General features: G+C 36.1%; 2 protein-coding genes and 4 non-coding genes across 7 annotated transcripts in view; 2 read left to right on the top strand and 4 right to left on the bottom strand.

The window, feature by feature from the left end:
- The first annotated feature begins 423 nt into the window (after positions 1-423).
- LOC107084782 (ADP-ribosylation factor-like protein 5B) lies at positions 424-2,723 on the top strand. Its single transcript, XM_015374786.1, has 6 exons — positions 424-592; positions 813-873; positions 966-1,113; positions 1,299-1,382; positions 1,825-1,976; positions 2,063-2,723. The coding sequence occupies exons 1-6, from the start codon at positions 547-549 to the stop codon at positions 2,109-2,111; spliced, it is 540 nt and encodes a 179-aa protein (XP_015230272.1). The 5' UTR covers positions 424-546; the 3' UTR covers positions 2,112-2,723.
- Positions 2,724-3,814: 1,091 nt separating this feature from the next.
- On the bottom strand, positions 3,815-3,886 carry trnac-gca. Its single transcript has one exon. It is a non-coding gene; the product is annotated as a tRNA-Cys (tRNA).
- A 2,717-nt stretch (positions 3,887-6,603) lies between these two features.
- LOC107084786 (plexin domain-containing protein 1-like) overlaps positions 6,604-18,666 on the top strand; it is a 29,300-nt gene continuing 17,237 nt past the window's right edge. The window contains exons 1-3 of one of the 2 annotated variants that reach the window (XM_015374793.1): positions 6,604-6,787; positions 15,187-15,335; positions 15,570-15,710. In XM_015374793.1, the coding sequence (XP_015230279.1) occupies positions 6,709-6,787; positions 15,187-15,335; positions 15,570-15,710 (369 nt within the window). In that variant the 5' untranslated portion in view covers positions 6,604-6,708. Of the gene's footprint in view, positions 6,788-15,186; positions 15,336-15,566; positions 15,711-18,666 lie in introns of both variants that reach the window. The other variant, XM_015374791.1, reaches the window with a different exon arrangement.
- Positions 16,761-16,832, bottom strand: trnac-gca. The gene has a single exon. It is a non-coding gene; the product is annotated as a tRNA-Cys (tRNA).
- On the bottom strand, positions 17,566-17,637 carry trnac-gca. The gene has a single exon. It is a non-coding gene; the product is annotated as a tRNA-Cys (tRNA).
- trnac-gca lies at positions 18,565-18,636 on the bottom strand. Its single transcript has one exon. It is a non-coding gene; the product is annotated as a tRNA-Cys (tRNA).

Here is an 18,666-nt window from a genome sequence, read left to right as displayed (position 1 = left end):
TTTTATCCACTATACCTTTTATTTAGAAATAACGGATGTTTAAATATCTATTTGTCAGCAAAGGATGTAGGAAAGTATAGTTAGTTGTTATTTAGAAAATATGGATGTTTTGCTTGTTAATTTTCCTGTTGGAACAGTGTAGATTGACACTAAGTTTTGGTTCCTTTCTACTTTCGGCCACCCCTCAGTGTACATTGGTTATTGCCTGGCCATCCTTATAAAAATTTTCTGGCTACGCCTTTGTTGTTGAGACTGTTTATCTAAATAAGTTTAAAATCTGGGCTATCATACCTGGTGACGATCTTACAGTGTCAATATTTTTCCCCACCTGTTTGTGTTCTGATATTTCCCACTGTAATTGAATGCACCACTACAGTGAAACACCGAGGACTCTTGAGAGGCGCCTCCCACTTACGCAGAAAGAGAAGCAGAAACTGGTATAATATGTCAAAACGCAGGTCTGTCTGTCAGTAAAGTGTTGATAGAAACTGAAGTTAATCGTCTTCAGGATTTGTTTTGTATTCAGTGTTTACTCACCTATTGAACATGGGGTTCCTGTTGACCAAGATGATGTCTGTGTTCGGAGACAAAGGTAAAAATAAACACTTTCAATTTAATTCTGTCTTACCTTTATATCATATATGATTACCTGTATTTTTCCATTGAGTTTAAAAGTACTTGTCAGTTTTTTTGTGGATATGAGTTTCCTGAACTTCACTTGAAGTTTTTATTGTTATTATTATTACTGTTGTTCTTGTTATTATTATTGGGCAAATTGAACAAATGTTTGGGTTTGTTTGTTTTCTTTGCAGAACACAAAGTTATCATAGTGGGTTTGGATAATGCTGGGAAAACAACAATCCTCTACCAGTAGTAAGTGAGCTTACTTCTTTATACTAATTCTATTTATAAAGATTTTTATTGGACTTAGTTTAAAAGTGTTTTTCCTTCACCAATACTTCTAGTCTGACAAAAGAGGCCGTCCACACGTCACCCACCATTGGCAGCAACGTTGAGGAGATCATTGTCCGCAACACTCACTTCATGGTTTGGGACATCGGGGGACAGGAGAGTCTGAGGGCCAGCTGGTACTCCTACTACTGCAACACAGAGGTACCTTTCATGCGTTTCACAACACTGAGAGATCTCCTCAGTCTGATTTAGGACTGGAGACAGGAAACGAAAGCGTTAAAGCTGCCTGAGGTCCTCCAGACTACTTAGTTACAGCTTCATTTAATAATTTACAGGTTACTGCATCTACATGTGATGTTAAATACTGTAAACTGTTGCCTTTTCAGATTGTCATTCTGGTTGTGGACAGCACCGACCGTGAAAGGCTGACTGTAACAAAAGAGGAGCTGCATAGAATGCTTGCTCATGAGGTATTGTTTACTTTAAACCCTAATTCAGCTTATTATTAGAAATTACACTCTACTTTAATGCATAACTTAACTCTAATGCCTTAACAGGTAGGTGCAAATGTGTTTAAAAATAACTTCTTTTGAAATCGCTATTATCTTTGTATTTCAACGCCTTGACGTAAAACTCTTTTGTTGATGGAGCGAGTTTGTACTCTGCCGTTTTCACGTTTAAAACACACCCCCCATTTTCCATGTATGACTAATAGCGTTGTGTAAGCAGAACAAGTTCTATCAACCCATGACACAACGTGATGAGGAAGTGTCTTTTAGGCTGTTTTTAGTCAGCATCTTCAAAAGTTCCGCTGAGGCAGCTCTTTGCTTGATGTTTTGGAGGTTTTTGCAGACGTTCATGACCTCATCAAATCCCCTATCAGTAAACAACATTCCTCTTTTTTGGATGCAGGACCTGCAAAATGCTGCCATTCTAGTTCTGGCAAATAAGCAAGACATAAAGGGCTCGATGACAGCGGCGGAGATCTCTCAGTGCCTCACGCTCGACTCCATCACAACACACTCCTGGCATGTCCAAGCCTGCTGCGCTCTAACTGGAGAAGGGTGAGTACATAGCTCAGTTTGAGCCAGTAATACCAGATTATTTTTACGATGCATATTAAAACCCTCTTCCCTTTCTGCTTTTGCAGTCTTCCTGCCAGCTTGGACTGGATGAAAGCGCACGTTGTTGCAAAATGATGCTCCCTAGAGTGGATCGAACTTCTTAAAGAAAACTGAGCCTCCCCCTATCTGTGCTAAGGAGGCTGCATTGTCAGTATGATTTACAGCAATTCGGGCCAGTGTAATAGAATCTGAAGCAAAGCCGACTCGCCACTCCGGCTTTGTTTTTGCAAAGGAGAGCTGATTTGATTCAGCCTCAGCACGAACATAAACCTTAGAGGTTTTAGAGCTATTTTTTTAAATATAATTCTTACTGATCTATGCCTTTGTATGTTGATAATGCGTCAGTTGATGTTTACTTTCTCCTTTTTTTAATCTTAAACTATGTTGCACTGCTCCATCTTTTTAGGAGAAATGCATAAAAGTCCGGTAAAACAACCCCTATCCCATTAGGATGCATTCATAAAATAACCACTTTTATCGATCTTAAGCCCATCGATTGTGCAAAACCTTCCACAGAAATACAAATAAGGGAGAAGAGTTCTATGTAAAGACATGTCTGTCTGGTTTACAAAATTATAAATATCACAACAAAACAGTTCCTTTAAGTGGAATGTATTTAAATAATTATATATGCACGCTTCAGAGGGGTCAATTTCTCTTCTTAGTGATAAAAAAATTTGAAGAATCTATTTGTTCATCATTATAATCAAGCAAATGGCTTCTATTTTAGATTTGTGAAAATCTACTGACAGAGCTGAAGGTCAGTTAGAAAAGCTAAGATAGAATTGTTCCCCGAAGGCCAAAAATGATCTCCCCCCAGCCACAACAAATAACACTTTATTTCCAGGTTTTTGTGCCAGTAGTAGCAGACAACCCTGGATGTATCATTAGAGCTTGACTTGTTGCCAATTTTATTTAAAACAAAAATAGAACAACAAACTTATAAATGAGATGGGATATTTATCAGCATTTAAAGGTCTTAACTAGACTAATGTTGTCCTTTCACAAAAAGCATGTAACTTGAACAGAGACGGGCTCATTTTAAACTGTGCCTTTTTATTGTTAACACAGCTTCTTATGCACAGTTTAGCAGCTAATTATATGTTTACACTATGAGAATAAATTCCTGTGGCCTTGTTTATCTCAGTAACTATGCAATGTTAGAAAGAAAAGCTTAAATCTGATGGATAAAATTAAATTATGTTTTTTTTTTGTCACTGAATGCCAGCAGTTTTTTATCTGAAGGTGTTTTTTTTTATATGTATCAAAGCTCACTAGTTTTATTCTGTATATTATAGAATAAACTATTTCCTGGTTGGAAAAATGAGCTAGCTGCTAAAGAAAATGACTTATATTTAAAATGTATATACTGTATTTTGTAAATTGTTTTTGTATTATATATATATACTTTTTGAAATAAATGTAAATATTACAACTTTCACTGTAGTGTGTGTGTGTTTCGCTGACTGCTCCTGGAATTGATGCGGGAGTGAAGCCCGCTCCCTTTGTTTGAGGCTACTTCTAACTACACCTTTTTCCTTGCTTGTTAGGAAACCATACCCAGTAGATTGACTGTCTGAACTATAAAGAAAAGAAAAATTATATAAACATGAAAGAATGAGCCGAATTTTACCAGGATAAACCTGCCCCACTAATAAGATCAGTGGGGCAGATTAACATAACTTTTATGTTAATGCTTTTTAAGCGAATACTTTATGATTATAATGAACTTAATAATAAAAAAAAGTGCGAAGGAAAAAAATCGATATAAAGAGTAAAGGGGGCATCCGGATTTGAACCGGAGACCTCTTGATCTGCAGTCAAATGCTCTACCACTGAGCTATACCCCCGCCTACATTCCAGCGATGCCAGCTAGTACATTAAAAACCTAATGATATGCGTTGTTTGTTAGAGTGGTTTTTTTGTATCACCGACAAGAACAGATTATCTGGCGTGTAAATATATGTGTTATTGTATGAGATATACGGAATTCTATACTGAGAGAAAGTCAAACAGCTAAGCTAGTTGTTAGCTAGCTAGCATATTTCTAAACGGTGTAAAGCTAGCCAAGTAAAGGGCTGTTTCACATTTTTTTAGAAACCAACGCCGTTCCATTTCACTTTAAAATCCAACCTACGAAGAATTATCAAACATATTATCAAAATGTTTTTATAAAATAAAATTTTTAATATCTGGAATATGTATTCGATTGGTAAAAATCAGGGGTGAAACAGCTTTATTGATATTAAGAACGAGCTGGAGGTATTTTGTCCTTTAAAACAGTAAAACTTAAATTTAGCAGTTTAGTTTCAGTTTGTGGAAATTCTCTTTTTGTCACCTTAGCGTTGCACATTTTAAAGCCTATTTGACTGTTAACAGGCAGACACAACAGCAGCTGAAAAAACATGTAGGGCTGGATTTTTACACTCTTTTCTCTCTGTTTTATGCCTTTAAGATAATTTAATATATCTTGTAAAGACTGCAAAGTCATGAGATTTAAATAACCTTTTTATAAATATGAAAAACAAAAGCAACTGCAAATCCAACATGTCAAATTTGTCAGAATTCATATGAAGCCTGTTTAATGTGAAAGGGGGACCAGGTGGCATCAGGAAGGAGCTTACAGATACAAAGGATTTGTTTTTATTCACTTTTATTCACTTCCTTAAAATGTACCTGCTTTGAACTGTGCATTAACTGAGAATATTGAGCGACATCTTGTGGCTAAATCTGTAACTGCAATGTGTGTAAAAGGCTCTTGATTTTTGCTAATTCACAGTCATCTGATTTAGTATTACTTCAATTTTATTTTTTCATGGACTTTGCTTTGTTATATAATAAAGATCACTGCTATGTAACTGTCTAACCATTTTAATGTTGCCGTCCTTACAGTGCAGTCCAGCAGAAAAGCATTTCCTTGGCAGACAGTACGAGGAAATTACCATCTCCAATGATTGCTCATAATTGCTAGTGACTTTTTTAACCAACTAATGAATAACACATTGCCTCTGGGGGTTCGACATGAAATAATTTCAATTTGCCTCTCTTTTATGGCCTATTAGAGAGATAAGCTATCATAAGATAGGACTTTACTGATCTCAAAATCACTTGTTAAATCAGCTTTAGTAAACAACAGGAGGTGCAAATAAAGTTGTATCAGGGAAATTAAAATTAAAAGTTACAAAGACAGGCTATGATCTGTTGCAGTGCAAATACAGTATATTGGTACTAATTGTTATTTTATGCTATTATAGTGCAAACACAGTGTTGTGACTTAAAGAGACTGTGCCATGACCTTAAATAGGCCATTTATGCTAAAAAGAAATCCACCTATACAATCGGGCTGAACTGCAAAAACAGCAAATAAATGTTACCTAAACCTCTTTATAAAGTCTGTGCATTCCAATGCTGGGTGGTTGATAAATAAAATATTTTGGAGCTAAGCCATTAATTGATATATGGACAAACTTCATGTATCTATTTCAAAGTCCATTCTCTGAGATATGGAAGAAATTTGGCTGCGTGCTTCAATTTCTCAGTTTCGAGGATGTGAGCAGCAGCGTTTTAGATCAACTGCAGCTGTCTGATTCTTTTTTTTTTTTTTTTTTAAACAGACCTTTAAAGACACTGTTGCAGTAATCAGTGCAACCTGCTGAGTAAGAACCTGCTGAGACATTAGTCCTAGGATCCTGGAGATGTTCTTTAGGTCAGTGGCCCCACTGCTTTAGGTGATAAAAGACTGACTTTGTTATTGTCTTTATGTGCTTTTGAAGGTCCAGATCTGAGTCCATCACTACACCAAGATTCCAAGCCTGAATGGTGGTGTCTGATTGTATTAACGGAAGCTGTGAGCTAACTTTACTTCAATTATGTTTTGATTCAGCTGCAGAACATCTTGTTACATCCATGAATTTACTTCTTCCATGCATTTACCCAGAATTAGTTCAAAGACACCTGGTGACATTGTAATGTACAGCTTGTAGGTTGTCTGCATGGTATGGTAGCTTATTATAATCTGAGTTAGGGGTAGTATGAAGACATTAAAGGCGGGGGTTAAAATGGACCCTTGGGGGACGCAACATAAGTTTTTGCTGGTCTCCGATATAAAGTTACAATATTAGACAAGGTGAAACAAGATATTTTTAGTTGAGATTAAAAAAACAGCAGAAATACTTTTGACATGATATGAAATATGAAATTTCATAAGAAGCACTCGTAAGCCAGGCTTGGTTAGATTCTTAATCTCCATCTCTAATCCTAGATGTCATAAATATCAGTGGATTCACAGCTGGTTTGGAAAATGTGAGCAATCCTTGCTGTTTGTCATAGTTATAATATTTTTACTCTGAAAGTTCCAACGGACAAAAGCAGGAACAACAAATCCATGTTTGCAGGATAAAATCAAACAAGAAAATTACCTTTTATGAAAGTGATAAACTTTAGCTGAATGTATTTGTTTCGTTCATCTCTGCTGCATCCCTAAAACATCCCCGAGGAGGAGAGAAAGGGGTGTAGTTAGAGAGTGGAAACCGGCTGGTGTCGGAAACCAGTGAGATTCAGAGGGACAGAGGAGACAACAGTGGGTGGAAGCAGACGGAAATTTGTTTTTTGTAAAGAAAATAAATCGGGAGAGGAAAGAAGGAGTGGAGACGGTATTTTTTTGCTGCCTAACATGTGGTTCCATTTGATGATGCTGTTTCTCTGTCTCTCCCAAACAGAGCCGATCAAAGTTTGGGATCAACAGCAGACAGGTGAGCAGTAAATATTTTTATATTCTACATCCTCCTGAGCTTTAGAACATGGACGTGTCTTTCTTAACATTAACATGCAGGCATAGGGGGTTCATTTATTTCTAGGCAGAAATAAAAACAATAGAAACAAAAAACAGGTGCAATTCTATTTATTTATCATTCATCATAGAAATTCTAAATGTTTTTTAATCTGTAAGATACCGTAGTCATAGCTTCTTGCTCAAGTTAACGCCCCTGGTGTTAGTATTTTCTACTTAAATGGGCTATAAACCACAGAAACTCAGTAGGAATCTTAATAAAGGGCCATGGGTGCATGCCATGCCTTTTTCTGTTTTACACACAAAAGTGAATGAAGGAGTTTACAATAAAGGGCACAATAAAAAAGTCTTCACCACAAGCATGCAACTGGGACGAAGAAACATACCGCAAACAGTCTGTTGCAAGTTTAAAATTAGATTTGGACCTGCTTTTTTCCCTGCCACTGTGCTGCAGTCTAGCACAAGAGGAAAATTACTTATTTGCTCCTTTTCTTGGCTAAAAATTGTATTTGTTTTTCATAAAAGTTGGGGATCAGTAAGAAGATTATGCTTGTTATTGTTAAGAAAAATCTGTCCAGGATGTTATACGCAGGGGTAAGCTAGAGTGCAGTGAAGGTTCTTCTGCAGCCGGAAATGTGGTGCAAACAAAAACAAAAAGAGAGTTTGTAGGAGATGTTTGCAACAGAAGGGGTTAGATGTCACCACTGACCCAACATAACCCTTCTTTTTATTCTCATTTCTTCCCTATCTCTTGTGGTATTCAACCCAAAACAGTTCTCAGCACTCTCGTTCCCAAGAGGGACGTTGAGACTATCTTGACCAGACTGTAAAAACAAGGAAACCCAAGATGAAGATAAATTGTCCACCCTGTTATATTTTGGTATCTTCTACTCAGAAGTAAAAAAAAAAAAAAAATTCAAAGTGATAAAAAAAAACATTTTTTAAATCAAGCAGTCATCAAAAATTAAGTTGTTTTTGTTAAACCAAACCAGTGATATTATGTTTATGTCTGACTTATAACATCTGTACTTGTGTAATATGTTTTGTCCAAACTGAACTGCTATGGGAACTATACATGTGACTTTTAGTGGAAGTGAAGAGGAAAAAAACAGTGAGGCATATCTTGTAAAACTGTGAAGTAATTTGGAAGAGTGTTTGTTTGAGAAATACTTCTGGGATGAACACTCTCAGCTCTCCCTGTTTCTCTAATTAGACAATGAAAAGCAGAATGTGCAGTCTTCTCCGCGCTGAGGGCTGCAGATAAAGACAAAGGCAATTCTTTCTCCATGAGAGGATTTATCTTAAAAACAAGTGTGCAAAGTACGTTATCTGGATCTTTTTAAGATTCATTGGTGTCATTGTTCATCTATCTCCCTTAAATACATTAAAATGTGATCATTTTTGCTGTGGTGTGTAAGCAGATTGGTAGCTATCCAAAAAAAAACGAAGCAGGACTGTCTAAAAAGGATGTGATGTGAGAAGTTCTACTCCAACTGAAGGCAAACGAGTAAAAAAGTGACTTAATGTAGAGAAAAACTGTTTTGGTAAAGACAAAAAGAAGGATTTTGCAAATGCACTTAAGACATTGAGGAGAGCTTTAGACTTTTATGGTGGCTGATGTTTGGGACTCCATGCCAACTGCTTCGGCCTCTGCCCAGGAAGGGTGCGTCCACTCTGACCACGCACAGAAAAAGGCAGCTGAACCTTGAGGTTTGGTGGCTCCTAAAAGAGTAGGCAAGGGTCAGATTCAAGTCCAAAGCATCCGTTCCTTTATTGCTTTAAATGAGTTTGTTTTTTTTGTGGAATTTTCCACAAGCTTGTGAAATATAACTTTTATATGCATTTTTAAAGTAATTTTGTCATCAAAGCAGCACCGTTATTCTTGTTAGGAGCTGTATTTACGAAAACATTTTTTTAATTGTTTTGTTTTTCCAAGCTTTTGACATTAACAGTCAAGACAAATAAATATATTAGCATTTATCAAAAGGATGCAGTCAATGCAAGTCAGTGTCATTTGATTTGTGCAAACTTTCACTTCTCCATACAGGTTCAAAATTTTACAAAAATAAAGCTCAGAGAAAGTATTTTTTAAAATACGTGCATAATAGACCCACCCTTCAGGGAGAATGGTTGAAATAAATGATTAAATACCAAGAAATTATGAAATTCCTGCGTGTGAGGAGTTAAGCTCCCGGCAGGTACTGTGTCATACAGCCATAGATTTTTTATATCATTAACCTAGTGACTTACAGTTCTGCCATCAGTGCTGGGTAAAACATGCACTAACCTCATTAATAAGATATTAAGTCATTGATTCATTTTAAGAAAAACAAGAAAACAAAAACTCAACCTTGTGTCCCCAACTAAACCATTAAGGATTGTAACATTTGTTCAGATAACAGAAGAAAAAAAATAGGAAAACATTTTGAGACCGGAAGAGTTAGCAGAATATTAAATCTAGGGCTGCACCTAACGATTATATTGCAAATTGATTAATCTGTTGATTATTTTTGCAATTAATCGATTAATTATCGGACAGCCAAAAGTTTCGGAAAGAAGAATTTTTAACAAAAGTAAAGCAGGTGAAAGTAAACCTTTTCTACTTGAGCTCTGGTTAGAGCATTGACAGACAAAAACATTTGTTTTTTATCTTAAAAGAAAAATGTTTATATAATTTTTTTGGCAGTTTTGCTCTAAGTTGGTCTCTCTGTCAGCTAAAGACACATTTTAGTCTCTATACTCCAGTTAATTAAATCGATTACTAAAATAGTTGACGATTATCTCAATAATCTAGTAATCCAATTCAATGTTTCAGCCCTAATTAAATAAAATATTTGGCAAATCTTTCTTTTAATATGAGTCATATGAGTCTATAGTTTACATTAAGAGGAGTTAATGCTATATGTTTTTCACACACACATATATATATATATATCACTTAAGGGTTTTCATGTTGGTTCAAGGAGCAGAGGAGTTGGCAATCATCGTCTGTATATAAACGGGTTTACATAAAATCTTTGATTTTAAGTCATTAACATAAAAAAGTAAAAGTCTATATTTGACATTATTTCTAAATTTTTCCCAAAAAGAACAGATAATCCTATCAAATCTTCACACTGATTCACTACATTGGTATTCTTTTGCCATTTGCCATGAAGATTAGACTTTTTCTTAATCTTTTCAACATGTAAGTTCAAATTCTGTTCTAAATCCAACCAGCAGCAGGAGCAGAAGCATGTGCAATAAAAAAAATATTATGAAAAGAAAATAAGCGTTCAAATGTTTGCACAGAATTAAGAGTATCTGCTTTTAAAGCTGCACTGTAACTCCCAAAGAAAACCCATAGCTTTAAATTCTTTGTATAAAAGTTTAGCCCCCCATTAAGATGAAACTCCCCTCACCGAATAGATGCTGCATCAGGGTGGATCCGCTGCTCAGAAATCACATGCCTAGATTTACGGTTTTATAAAGAGGAGCCACAAATGATCTGACACACCACAGAGGGTGGAGAACTTATTCCAACGGCCATTTAGGTCTATAAATTTGGACTAAGACTTATTTAAAAAGAATGAGAGTAGAAGATGTTTGCAAGAAGAGTGATGCGTTGTCAAACAAACCACAACAACGTCCCAGATATGCTCTTCTAGAGCCAAAAACAGTTCAACTTTACAAGCTAAAGAGCTACATCTACAGTTTACACAGTTCATTTATGAGATTTAAATTACTCTCTGTCTGAAGTCGTCTAGAGCACAAATGTAGAATTAATTTCTCCAGTATTTTTTTTTTTTTAATTACATGGTGTGATAAAGAAAAATAGGGCATGGGAGTTATATCTGTAGACTAGAAAACCCTGAAGTGGACTGTGGTGGTGAAATGCTTAGTTTTGATCAAGAGAATATTTTCACACCAAATTTTGAATTACAGACCCACATTTACTCCACCCGCTCCAGTGGATTTTGTCCAAAATTGGTGAACTAACTATATATCTTTGTAACTTTCCCAGCCCCCCAACTACTATTAACTGTGGAAAATTTTAGATTGACATTTCAGGGCTGAGCTTATTGCTCAAATGAGACCTGTTGCACAAGCAGCAGGTCTGACTAGCTTTTGGATTCAACTTAGTTGTGGTCACAGAAGTAATTGGTGCACCTGAAATCAATTATTTGAAAGGCAAATTTCACACTTATGCAATAAAGTCTATATTTTGTCCTCATCTGTGATGCTGTTTTTGAGCCAGGTTAAATTAAAACCTTAGTCTGGTTCATTTGAACAAGCATTTGTAGAAAGCTTAGACAAAACCCAAAATGAGACATTCTGAACCCAAGTTTTATTTCTATCCACCTTCAACTCAACTCAAACTTTTTAACAAGTATTATAAGTGGAAAATCTGAAACCCGTCAAGATCTTTTAGATGAAGTTAATTATTTGTTATATGGTATAAAGCAACAAATAATAATTATTCCATTCACATGGATTCCAGCACATAAAGGAATCGTAGGTAATGAAAAAGTAGATAAGTTGGCTAAAGAAGCAGTTAAAGCAAGATAAATTGAATATGATGTCCCATTAAGTAGAGTAGAAATAAAAGTAATTAAAGATAAAATAAATAATATATGGAAGGAGAGATTTAATTTAGGAGAGGAAGGCATTTACATAAAATATAGGGGGTAATTATATGAAAATCATAGTATAATAAATAGGAGAGAGGAAGTATGGATAAACAGGTTGAGGATTGGGCATACAAGATTAAATAGTGGTTTAAAAATTATAGGGAAACATCCATCAGGTGATTGTTCTTATTGTGGGGAAACAGGAGTAGAACATGTTTTAACTTATTGTAGAAAATATATAAAATAGAGGAAAGAACTGGAAAGGGTAATGGAGACTTCAGTAAATATTAATTTATTAGAGTAGCATCAATCACATGATATAGTTAAAGCACTTAAGTAGTTAAAAGACAAAAAAATAAATAAGAGGATTTAGTATTTCTGTGTGTCTGAGTGTATTATGTATTTAAGTTTGTTATATATATATATATAGGATTTTTTTTTCTGAATTACATCTCCGTCCAGTTGATGGCTGTAATACACAGTCTGTGAACACCATAGAAGAAGAACTCAAACTTTATTTATAAACAAATTTTAAACAAACGGGGTTGACCAAAGTGCTGTACATGAATCACGGTTGCAGAGCATAGGATAAAAACTGAAGACCAAAATACATAAACAGTACAAAAAGAAAAACTGAATGGAGATAAAATACAAGATGTTTTTAAATTAAAATACATTTTAAAATAAAATTTTGCCAAATGCCCACTTAGACTTGCTTAAAAGCCAGGGACCTTCTATTAACCATCTTTATTCAACATTGTGGCGAAGTATTGTACATTTTCTTCAGCGTTTCCAAAAAACAAAAAAAAAAAAACAAACAAAAAAAAAGGAGTGACATCGTTCTACAGAATGCCAAATAAACAAAGTTTTCATCAATTGCAGCTGTTAGCTAGCTAGCCAGCTAGCCGTGTCCACTAGCTGCGGCTGTTCTGCATCAAACAAGCAGGACAGTAACGGCCGACTTTGTTCAGGTGTTTGAGCACAGGTTTCCCAACCGGACCACAGCAGGTTCGGAAGGGTCACCTAACTCAGTTAATCTGCTCAGACACACACTCCCCCCACTGAGGAAAAATCCCACGGAGCAGCAGAGACCAACTCTTCGCGGCAGCCAGGCTGACCACGGTACATCTCCGGGGTCTTCAGTGAGACAGCTGAGCGCCTCGGGGGTGATTTCCTGGCTTTTTTTTCTCTCGTTACCGCGCCTGCTAACATCCTCCTGTGGTCTACTGAAAGCCAGGAACAGAAAACAGCAAACGTGGAGTACAGGAGGCTTTCCTGATCTAGGGTTAGATGAAACACCCCGCGGAAAATTCAGCGTTTCCTGGGTTTATATAGGCCAATATAGACGTCACTACGGTGTCCCGTTAGGGAAAAACCTGATGAGATAAACCGTGTACATTTTAAATACAAAGGAAACTCATCATGTGTATTTGTTTTTAAGCTATTTATTATTTGAACTCAATAAATTATAGCATATTTTGTTTCACTTCTCAGGCAATATTTGTAATATTTCTCACAAGATACTAATTTTTAGAATAGAGCAAAGTTATTGGTACTGCCATGATATGGAGGGTTTTTTATGGGAATAATTTCAGAATTGTTATATATTATGGCAGTTAGTATATGAGCCCATAATGACAAAGTCAATCAGAAGCATTTAGTTATACCTCTCAATAAGGTAATACAATTTAAGGTATTCTGCAAAAGTAAAAAAATAAAAATAAAAACAGTTCGCTGGACTTTATTCCCAAGTTTAAAGAAGTTTCGCTTCCCATCCAGGAAGCTTTTTCATTTCAAAATGTCAGAATTAGCGTTTAGTTTAAAGCTTTATACAGTGGCCCAAAAACAAAGTCTAAAAATGTTCTGGCTACACCTCTGCTCGCTTTGTCTTGATGACATTGTGGATTGGTTGTCTAGCTGTTGTATAGCAGCTATTAAATCTCTATAGCTGTGATTGCTAATAGATTATTATTGGGTCGTCCTGGTTAGACGTTAAATTGTCTTTTATCTTTTTACTTCATTAACTGTTGAAATGGCGGGGGAGTGGTGGCCAAGTGGTTAGTGCATACAACTTGGAATCCTGAGGGTTTGAGCCCCACTCCCACAGACTGCCACTCTGGGTCTCTCAGGAAGACCCTTAATCCCATGTTGCTCCCCGGGCGCCCCACAATGGTGGCCGACTGCTCCCCGAGGGGATGGGTTAAATCCATAGGTACATTTCTCCAATGTGAGATGAATAAAGTAAAAAACAAAAAACAAAAAAAAAAACCTGATAAATATCCTCTAAGTATACAGTATATCTATCAGTTGACAGTCATAGGTCAACAATTTATAGAATACTTGCCTATCAGAATGGAGGTCAATGCCAAATTACCAAGGGTTCCTTCTCAAACTCTAAATGCCTTGGTTAGTATGTTTAAACAAATGAAAGAACAGCAAATAATGAGTAATATATATAAATATTTTTTTCCTTTAGAATAGTTGTGCGGAAAAGTACTGTTGTGGTTTAAAATGTTACAGAGGAATACAACAAAGGACTTCTGAAAACAAATCATTTAGACCAGTGAAACAAAAGCAAATATTTTGTCAAAAAAAAAAAAATAATAACATCAAACCAGCAAAAACACCATATGCAAACTGTCTAGCACGGCGATGGATAAGTGATGATTTGGGCTTTGCAACCAAATAACATGGGCAACTCAGAGTCATTGATCAAATGACTCCTATGGGTACAAAAGTATTTAGACATGGACCATGTGTTTAACAGCTGAAGCTTGGCCCACACAGGGACATCAAAGGGACAATAATCCCAAACACAACAGCCAACCGTCTACAGAATGGCATAAAGAGAAAGGAATCTAGCTGTTGCAATGCCCCCAGTGAAAGTCCTCACCCAAACCTGAAAAGAATGTTGTTGTGAAACCTGAAATAGTAAATGGTCTGTACTTGTAAGGCAATTAATCAAGTCTGAGGACTCAACAGAGCTTTATAGATGTTAGATGTTCACCCATTTACACGCTGATGGTGGTAAGCTACACTGTAGCCACTGTAGGATTGGGGTGAATTGACAGAAGCCAGGCTTCCTGACCACAAACAGCAGGTGTGTGAAATATCTTGCTCAAAGACTTAACAACTAATATGAATGGATCCCCGAAGATCCCCACAGAGCTTCACTGTGAAGAAAAGATGACTCAGACGCTCTCCAGGGTTCTCCTTTAAATATTCAATGTCAAAACTACCACTTTGTACCTCTGTATCATAAAGTTGAGGTAATGCAAGGACAAGGTTGTCTACAGAATTAAATAAAAAATGAGTATAAATATACCAGCAAAACATGAATTTTCCCCACACCATAAAAACAGGGTATGCTGCAAAAATAAACTTTTTTAACATAAACCAGGAAGATGTGGTTTGAAAGACGCTGGAGTGGTCAATTAAAACACCCAAAAGTTCAATCTAAAGCCTACCTACCCCAGTTTGCTTACCAGCTATGGTAAGCTTTGATAGAAGGGTTTGACAAGTCAACTCAAAGCAGAAAAAAAACATTGTTGTGTTGTCTCGGGCCGCAATTCAACAACGGCTTTTACTAACAAATCCAAGGCAGGCAAACTCAAAAGAAAGTTTTTATTTCTGAGCACACAAACCACAGCTGTAAACATCACATCTTAGAGTCTCAATAAAACTGACATGGGATTTTGTTGAAAGGCTGCATTATACACACACAAAAAGTATTCACACTTATTCCTAACAGATGGCGCGTACAGTGTGATCCCACAGCAGCGTGAAGACTTAACTGCTGGCTTCAGAGCCCGGAGATCTTTTTCAGGCAGGACCAGCAGGGCAGTTCTGGGTGGAGGACTCACAATCAACACCTTGCCAAACAACATCACACATGTAGTGGTGAGTCCGGCCTCACAATGTTTCTTCGCGCAGTAAATATTTAAGACACATAATAGCACCTTGGTTGGTAACCTGATGTATTTGTTTTAGTTGAGGTTAAACAGGGCCCTCTTTTGGAAAGAAATATTTACTCCCTTACACAAGCTTGGAAATGTATAAAACAGTGAGACTTTTAAACATGTTCATGAGGTCTTTTATAACCTCTCATCCGCCTTATTTCATGTCTTAAAGAAGGATTCTGGGAAGTACTACACTTGGCGAAGCTTTGGCCCTGAGGATCAACGAAGCCAGGACCTGTGGTTTGACATGACTGACGTCAGGCATGGCCAAGTTAGAGTCCACAGCATTCTGTCAAATTCATACAAGCAGGCTGTGGTGAGTGCTGATAACTATAACTGATATTTGTATGGATAAACTAGATATGAAGCCTAACAGAAAAATCTACCAGTGTTAATTATTTGGTATATTTATTACTGTATATGTGTACTTATACATACTGTATATGTATAAGTTCCTCCTGTGTTTACAGTGTTGATAAAAAGATTTTTTAAAAACTTTCCTTTAACATGACAAGCTTTAATATATTTTGACTTATTTGCTGTATTTACTTGAAAAGATATATTAATACTATTGCAGGTTTGTGTTTGCAAAATTATCATACTCGTTGAGGTTTTTTATAATTTCTCAAATTGTAATCACAAATCTCAATGTTTTTTTAGGGTGAGGATTTTTAAGCAAAATAAAAAAAACTAGATTTGCCACAATGGACCATGCCCTGCAGGGGACACACGGAACATGTGACATTGGGGGCTTTTGTCAGATGAGACTAAGCTTCAGTTTGTTTTTGGTATCAGAAACATTTGTTGGGGGAAAAAAAGGGAATTCTTTTTCTTTTTTTTTTAAGCAACCAAATCAAACAAGAAAGAAAAACAAGATTTGTTCTGAAAGGGGTAAACAATCATTCACGTTTTTTTTTAAGTATTTCCTTAAGTTTTTCTCCCAAAAAAGACAAGTACCGTACTAACCTCAATATGTGATTCCCTTCGTTAAATTAAATGATCTTTCCCAAGTTTGACCTTTAGAGTTGGATTTTTTTATTTTCTTTAAAGAGACTAATTGATTTTACACAGACTTTGTGTTTAAACTGTTGTTTTTCCTTGCACTGAGGAAAAATCCTCAGACTGATGTATATTTTTAACTTAAGCTAGCACCTTCCAGTGTTACTCAAAGTTAGCTACATTTGGACACTGCAGATAAGTAGTGAATCAGCTTAGAAAAATGTTCTGATTAAAATCTGCTTTGATATGCAAAGATGATGGGACTTGTGTTAATTTAGACTACATGTTAAGTTGCGCAGAGGCCCATCTAAAATGTTTTCCCTCAGTCAGCTTATAAAGACGGTCTTTTGACAATGTATTTCATATGAGGGGGCACCCAGATTTGAACTGGGGACCTCTTGATCTGCAGTCAAATGCTCTACCACTGAGCTATACCCCCACTAAAGATAAATCAACATTATTGCAGCTTTGTCTTTGCAAAATTATCATACTCTGAGGTTTTTTTTTAAATAATTTCTCAAATTGTAATCACAAATCTCAATGTTTTTTTAGGGTGAGGATTTTTAAGCAAAATAACAAAAACTAGACAAAAAACTAGTACAATGGACCATGCCCTGCAGGGGACACATGGGACATGTGACATTGGGGGCTTTTGTCAGATGAGACTAAGCTTCAGTTTGTTTTTGGTATCAGAAACATTTGTTGGGGGGAAAAAAGGAACATTTTATTTTTTTATTTTTTAATCAAACAAGAAAGAAAAACAAGATTTGTTCTGGAAGGGGAAAACAATCATTCACAGAGTATTTCCTTAAGTTTTCCTCCCAAAAAAGACAAGTGCTAACCTCAATATGTGATTCCCTTCATTAAATGCACTGATGGAATGAAGTTATATTTCCCTTTTTTCCTTGCACTGAGGCAACATCCTCAGACTGATTGTATATTTTTAACTGAAGCTAGCACCTTTCAGTGTTACTCAAAGTTAGCTACATTTTTGGACACTGCAGAAAAGTAGTGAATCAAGTTAGACAAATGTTCTGATTCAAAAATCTGCTTTAATATGTATGCCTTCAAAAAAATGTTGGAACTATATGTTAAGTTGCACAGAAGCCCATCTAAACCATTTTCCCTGAGTCAGCTTACAAAGATGGTCTTTTGACAAAGTGAATCATTTGAGGGGGCACCCAGATTTGAACTGGGGACCTCTTGATCTGCAGTCAAATGCTCTACCACTGAGCTATACCCCCACATTTTCAACAAGCGCCATAGGATTATCTGTATACTGCATCACATATGCAAAAATGGTCTTTTTGGTTGTGTTTCTGTGAGTGTGTTTGTTTATCTGTCTGTGTAACGGATAACTGTTACAAGTTATGAACAGATTCTAATAGAATTTTTTTCCTGAATATCTTAGTTTTAGGTATGACTGTAAGTGACAATATGGGGGGAAATCTACTGCTTGGTGGAGGACTGCTCTTTCAGAGTGCTTTTCCTGTTAGATTGTTTTCCTTTTGTGTCCAGTTTTTTCCATCAAGGTCAGTTTTTTCAAGTTTTTCAAGCTGATAATATACAACATATTATCAGCTATGTCCGTGCTAATTTTGTTGTTTTTAAATGTATATAGGAGCAGACATTTCATTGTAATTTCAAATGTTTTCCTGACAATTTTATTATTTTTTTTTGGTTTTCTTTTACTGTGGCTGCAAAGCTCCTTAGAAATATCTAAGAGGTACTTTTAAAAGTCCAGGTGAATCCCTAATCAGCCCAGGTTGTATAAACCTTACTTATATAGTTAGCCAGAGGAACAGCCTCCTAGTTCAAATTTTGGGTCCCTTGGATCTGTCGTGGTAATATGGTATATTATATTATAAGTTTTGTTTTGAAATGAGGCACGCAAAAAAATAGCATTACATTTCAACAGTGAATTAGAAAAAATATATATTTTTGTTTTTTTTTCTTCAAACTTTCTAAAACCTGAGTGGTGCTCTGTATAGGCACCCAATAGAGCCATGACCCCCAGTTTTAGAGCCGCTGGGCTTGACAACCTTATTTGGGCAAAAAAAAATATGTCCACTTTAAATGTCTCTTCAAGGCAGAGACCTAAACAATAGGCAACTCAGTACTTCTGTTCATGAAATTTTTGTTCAGAATGTGCTAAACCAAATGATTAAAGCAGGGGGCACCCAGATTTGAACTGGGGACCTCTTGATCTGCAGTCAAATGCTCTACCACTGAGCTATACCCCCATAGATATTCTTTTTGATAGATCTTACCTG

The sequence above is a fragment of the Cyprinodon variegatus genome, unplaced genomic scaffold, assembly GCF_000732505.1.
Source record: "Cyprinodon variegatus isolate N-32 unplaced genomic scaffold, C_variegatus-1.0 Scaffold109, whole genome shotgun sequence".
Taxonomy (NCBI): Eukaryota; Metazoa; Chordata; class Actinopteri; order Cyprinodontiformes; family Cyprinodontidae; genus Cyprinodon; species Cyprinodon variegatus.
This window is presented reverse-complemented; position numbering and strand designations above follow the sequence as displayed.

What these genes read in the sequence shown, in the direction of transcription:
- LOC107084782 (XM_015374786.1), top strand. Translation starts at nt 547, where the DNA reads ATGGGGTTCCTGTTGACCAAGATGATGTCTGTGTTCGGAGACAAAG. An exon ending in GTCTGTGTTCGGAGACAAAG is followed by an intron (nt 593 to 812) that starts GTAAAAATAAAC and finishes TTTTCTTTGCAG; the next exon opens with AACACAAAGTTATCATAGTG. An exon ending in ACAACAATCCTCTACCAGTA is followed by an intron (nt 874 to 965) that starts GTAAGTGAGCTT and finishes CAATACTTCTAG; the next exon opens with TCTGACAAAAGAGGCCGTCC.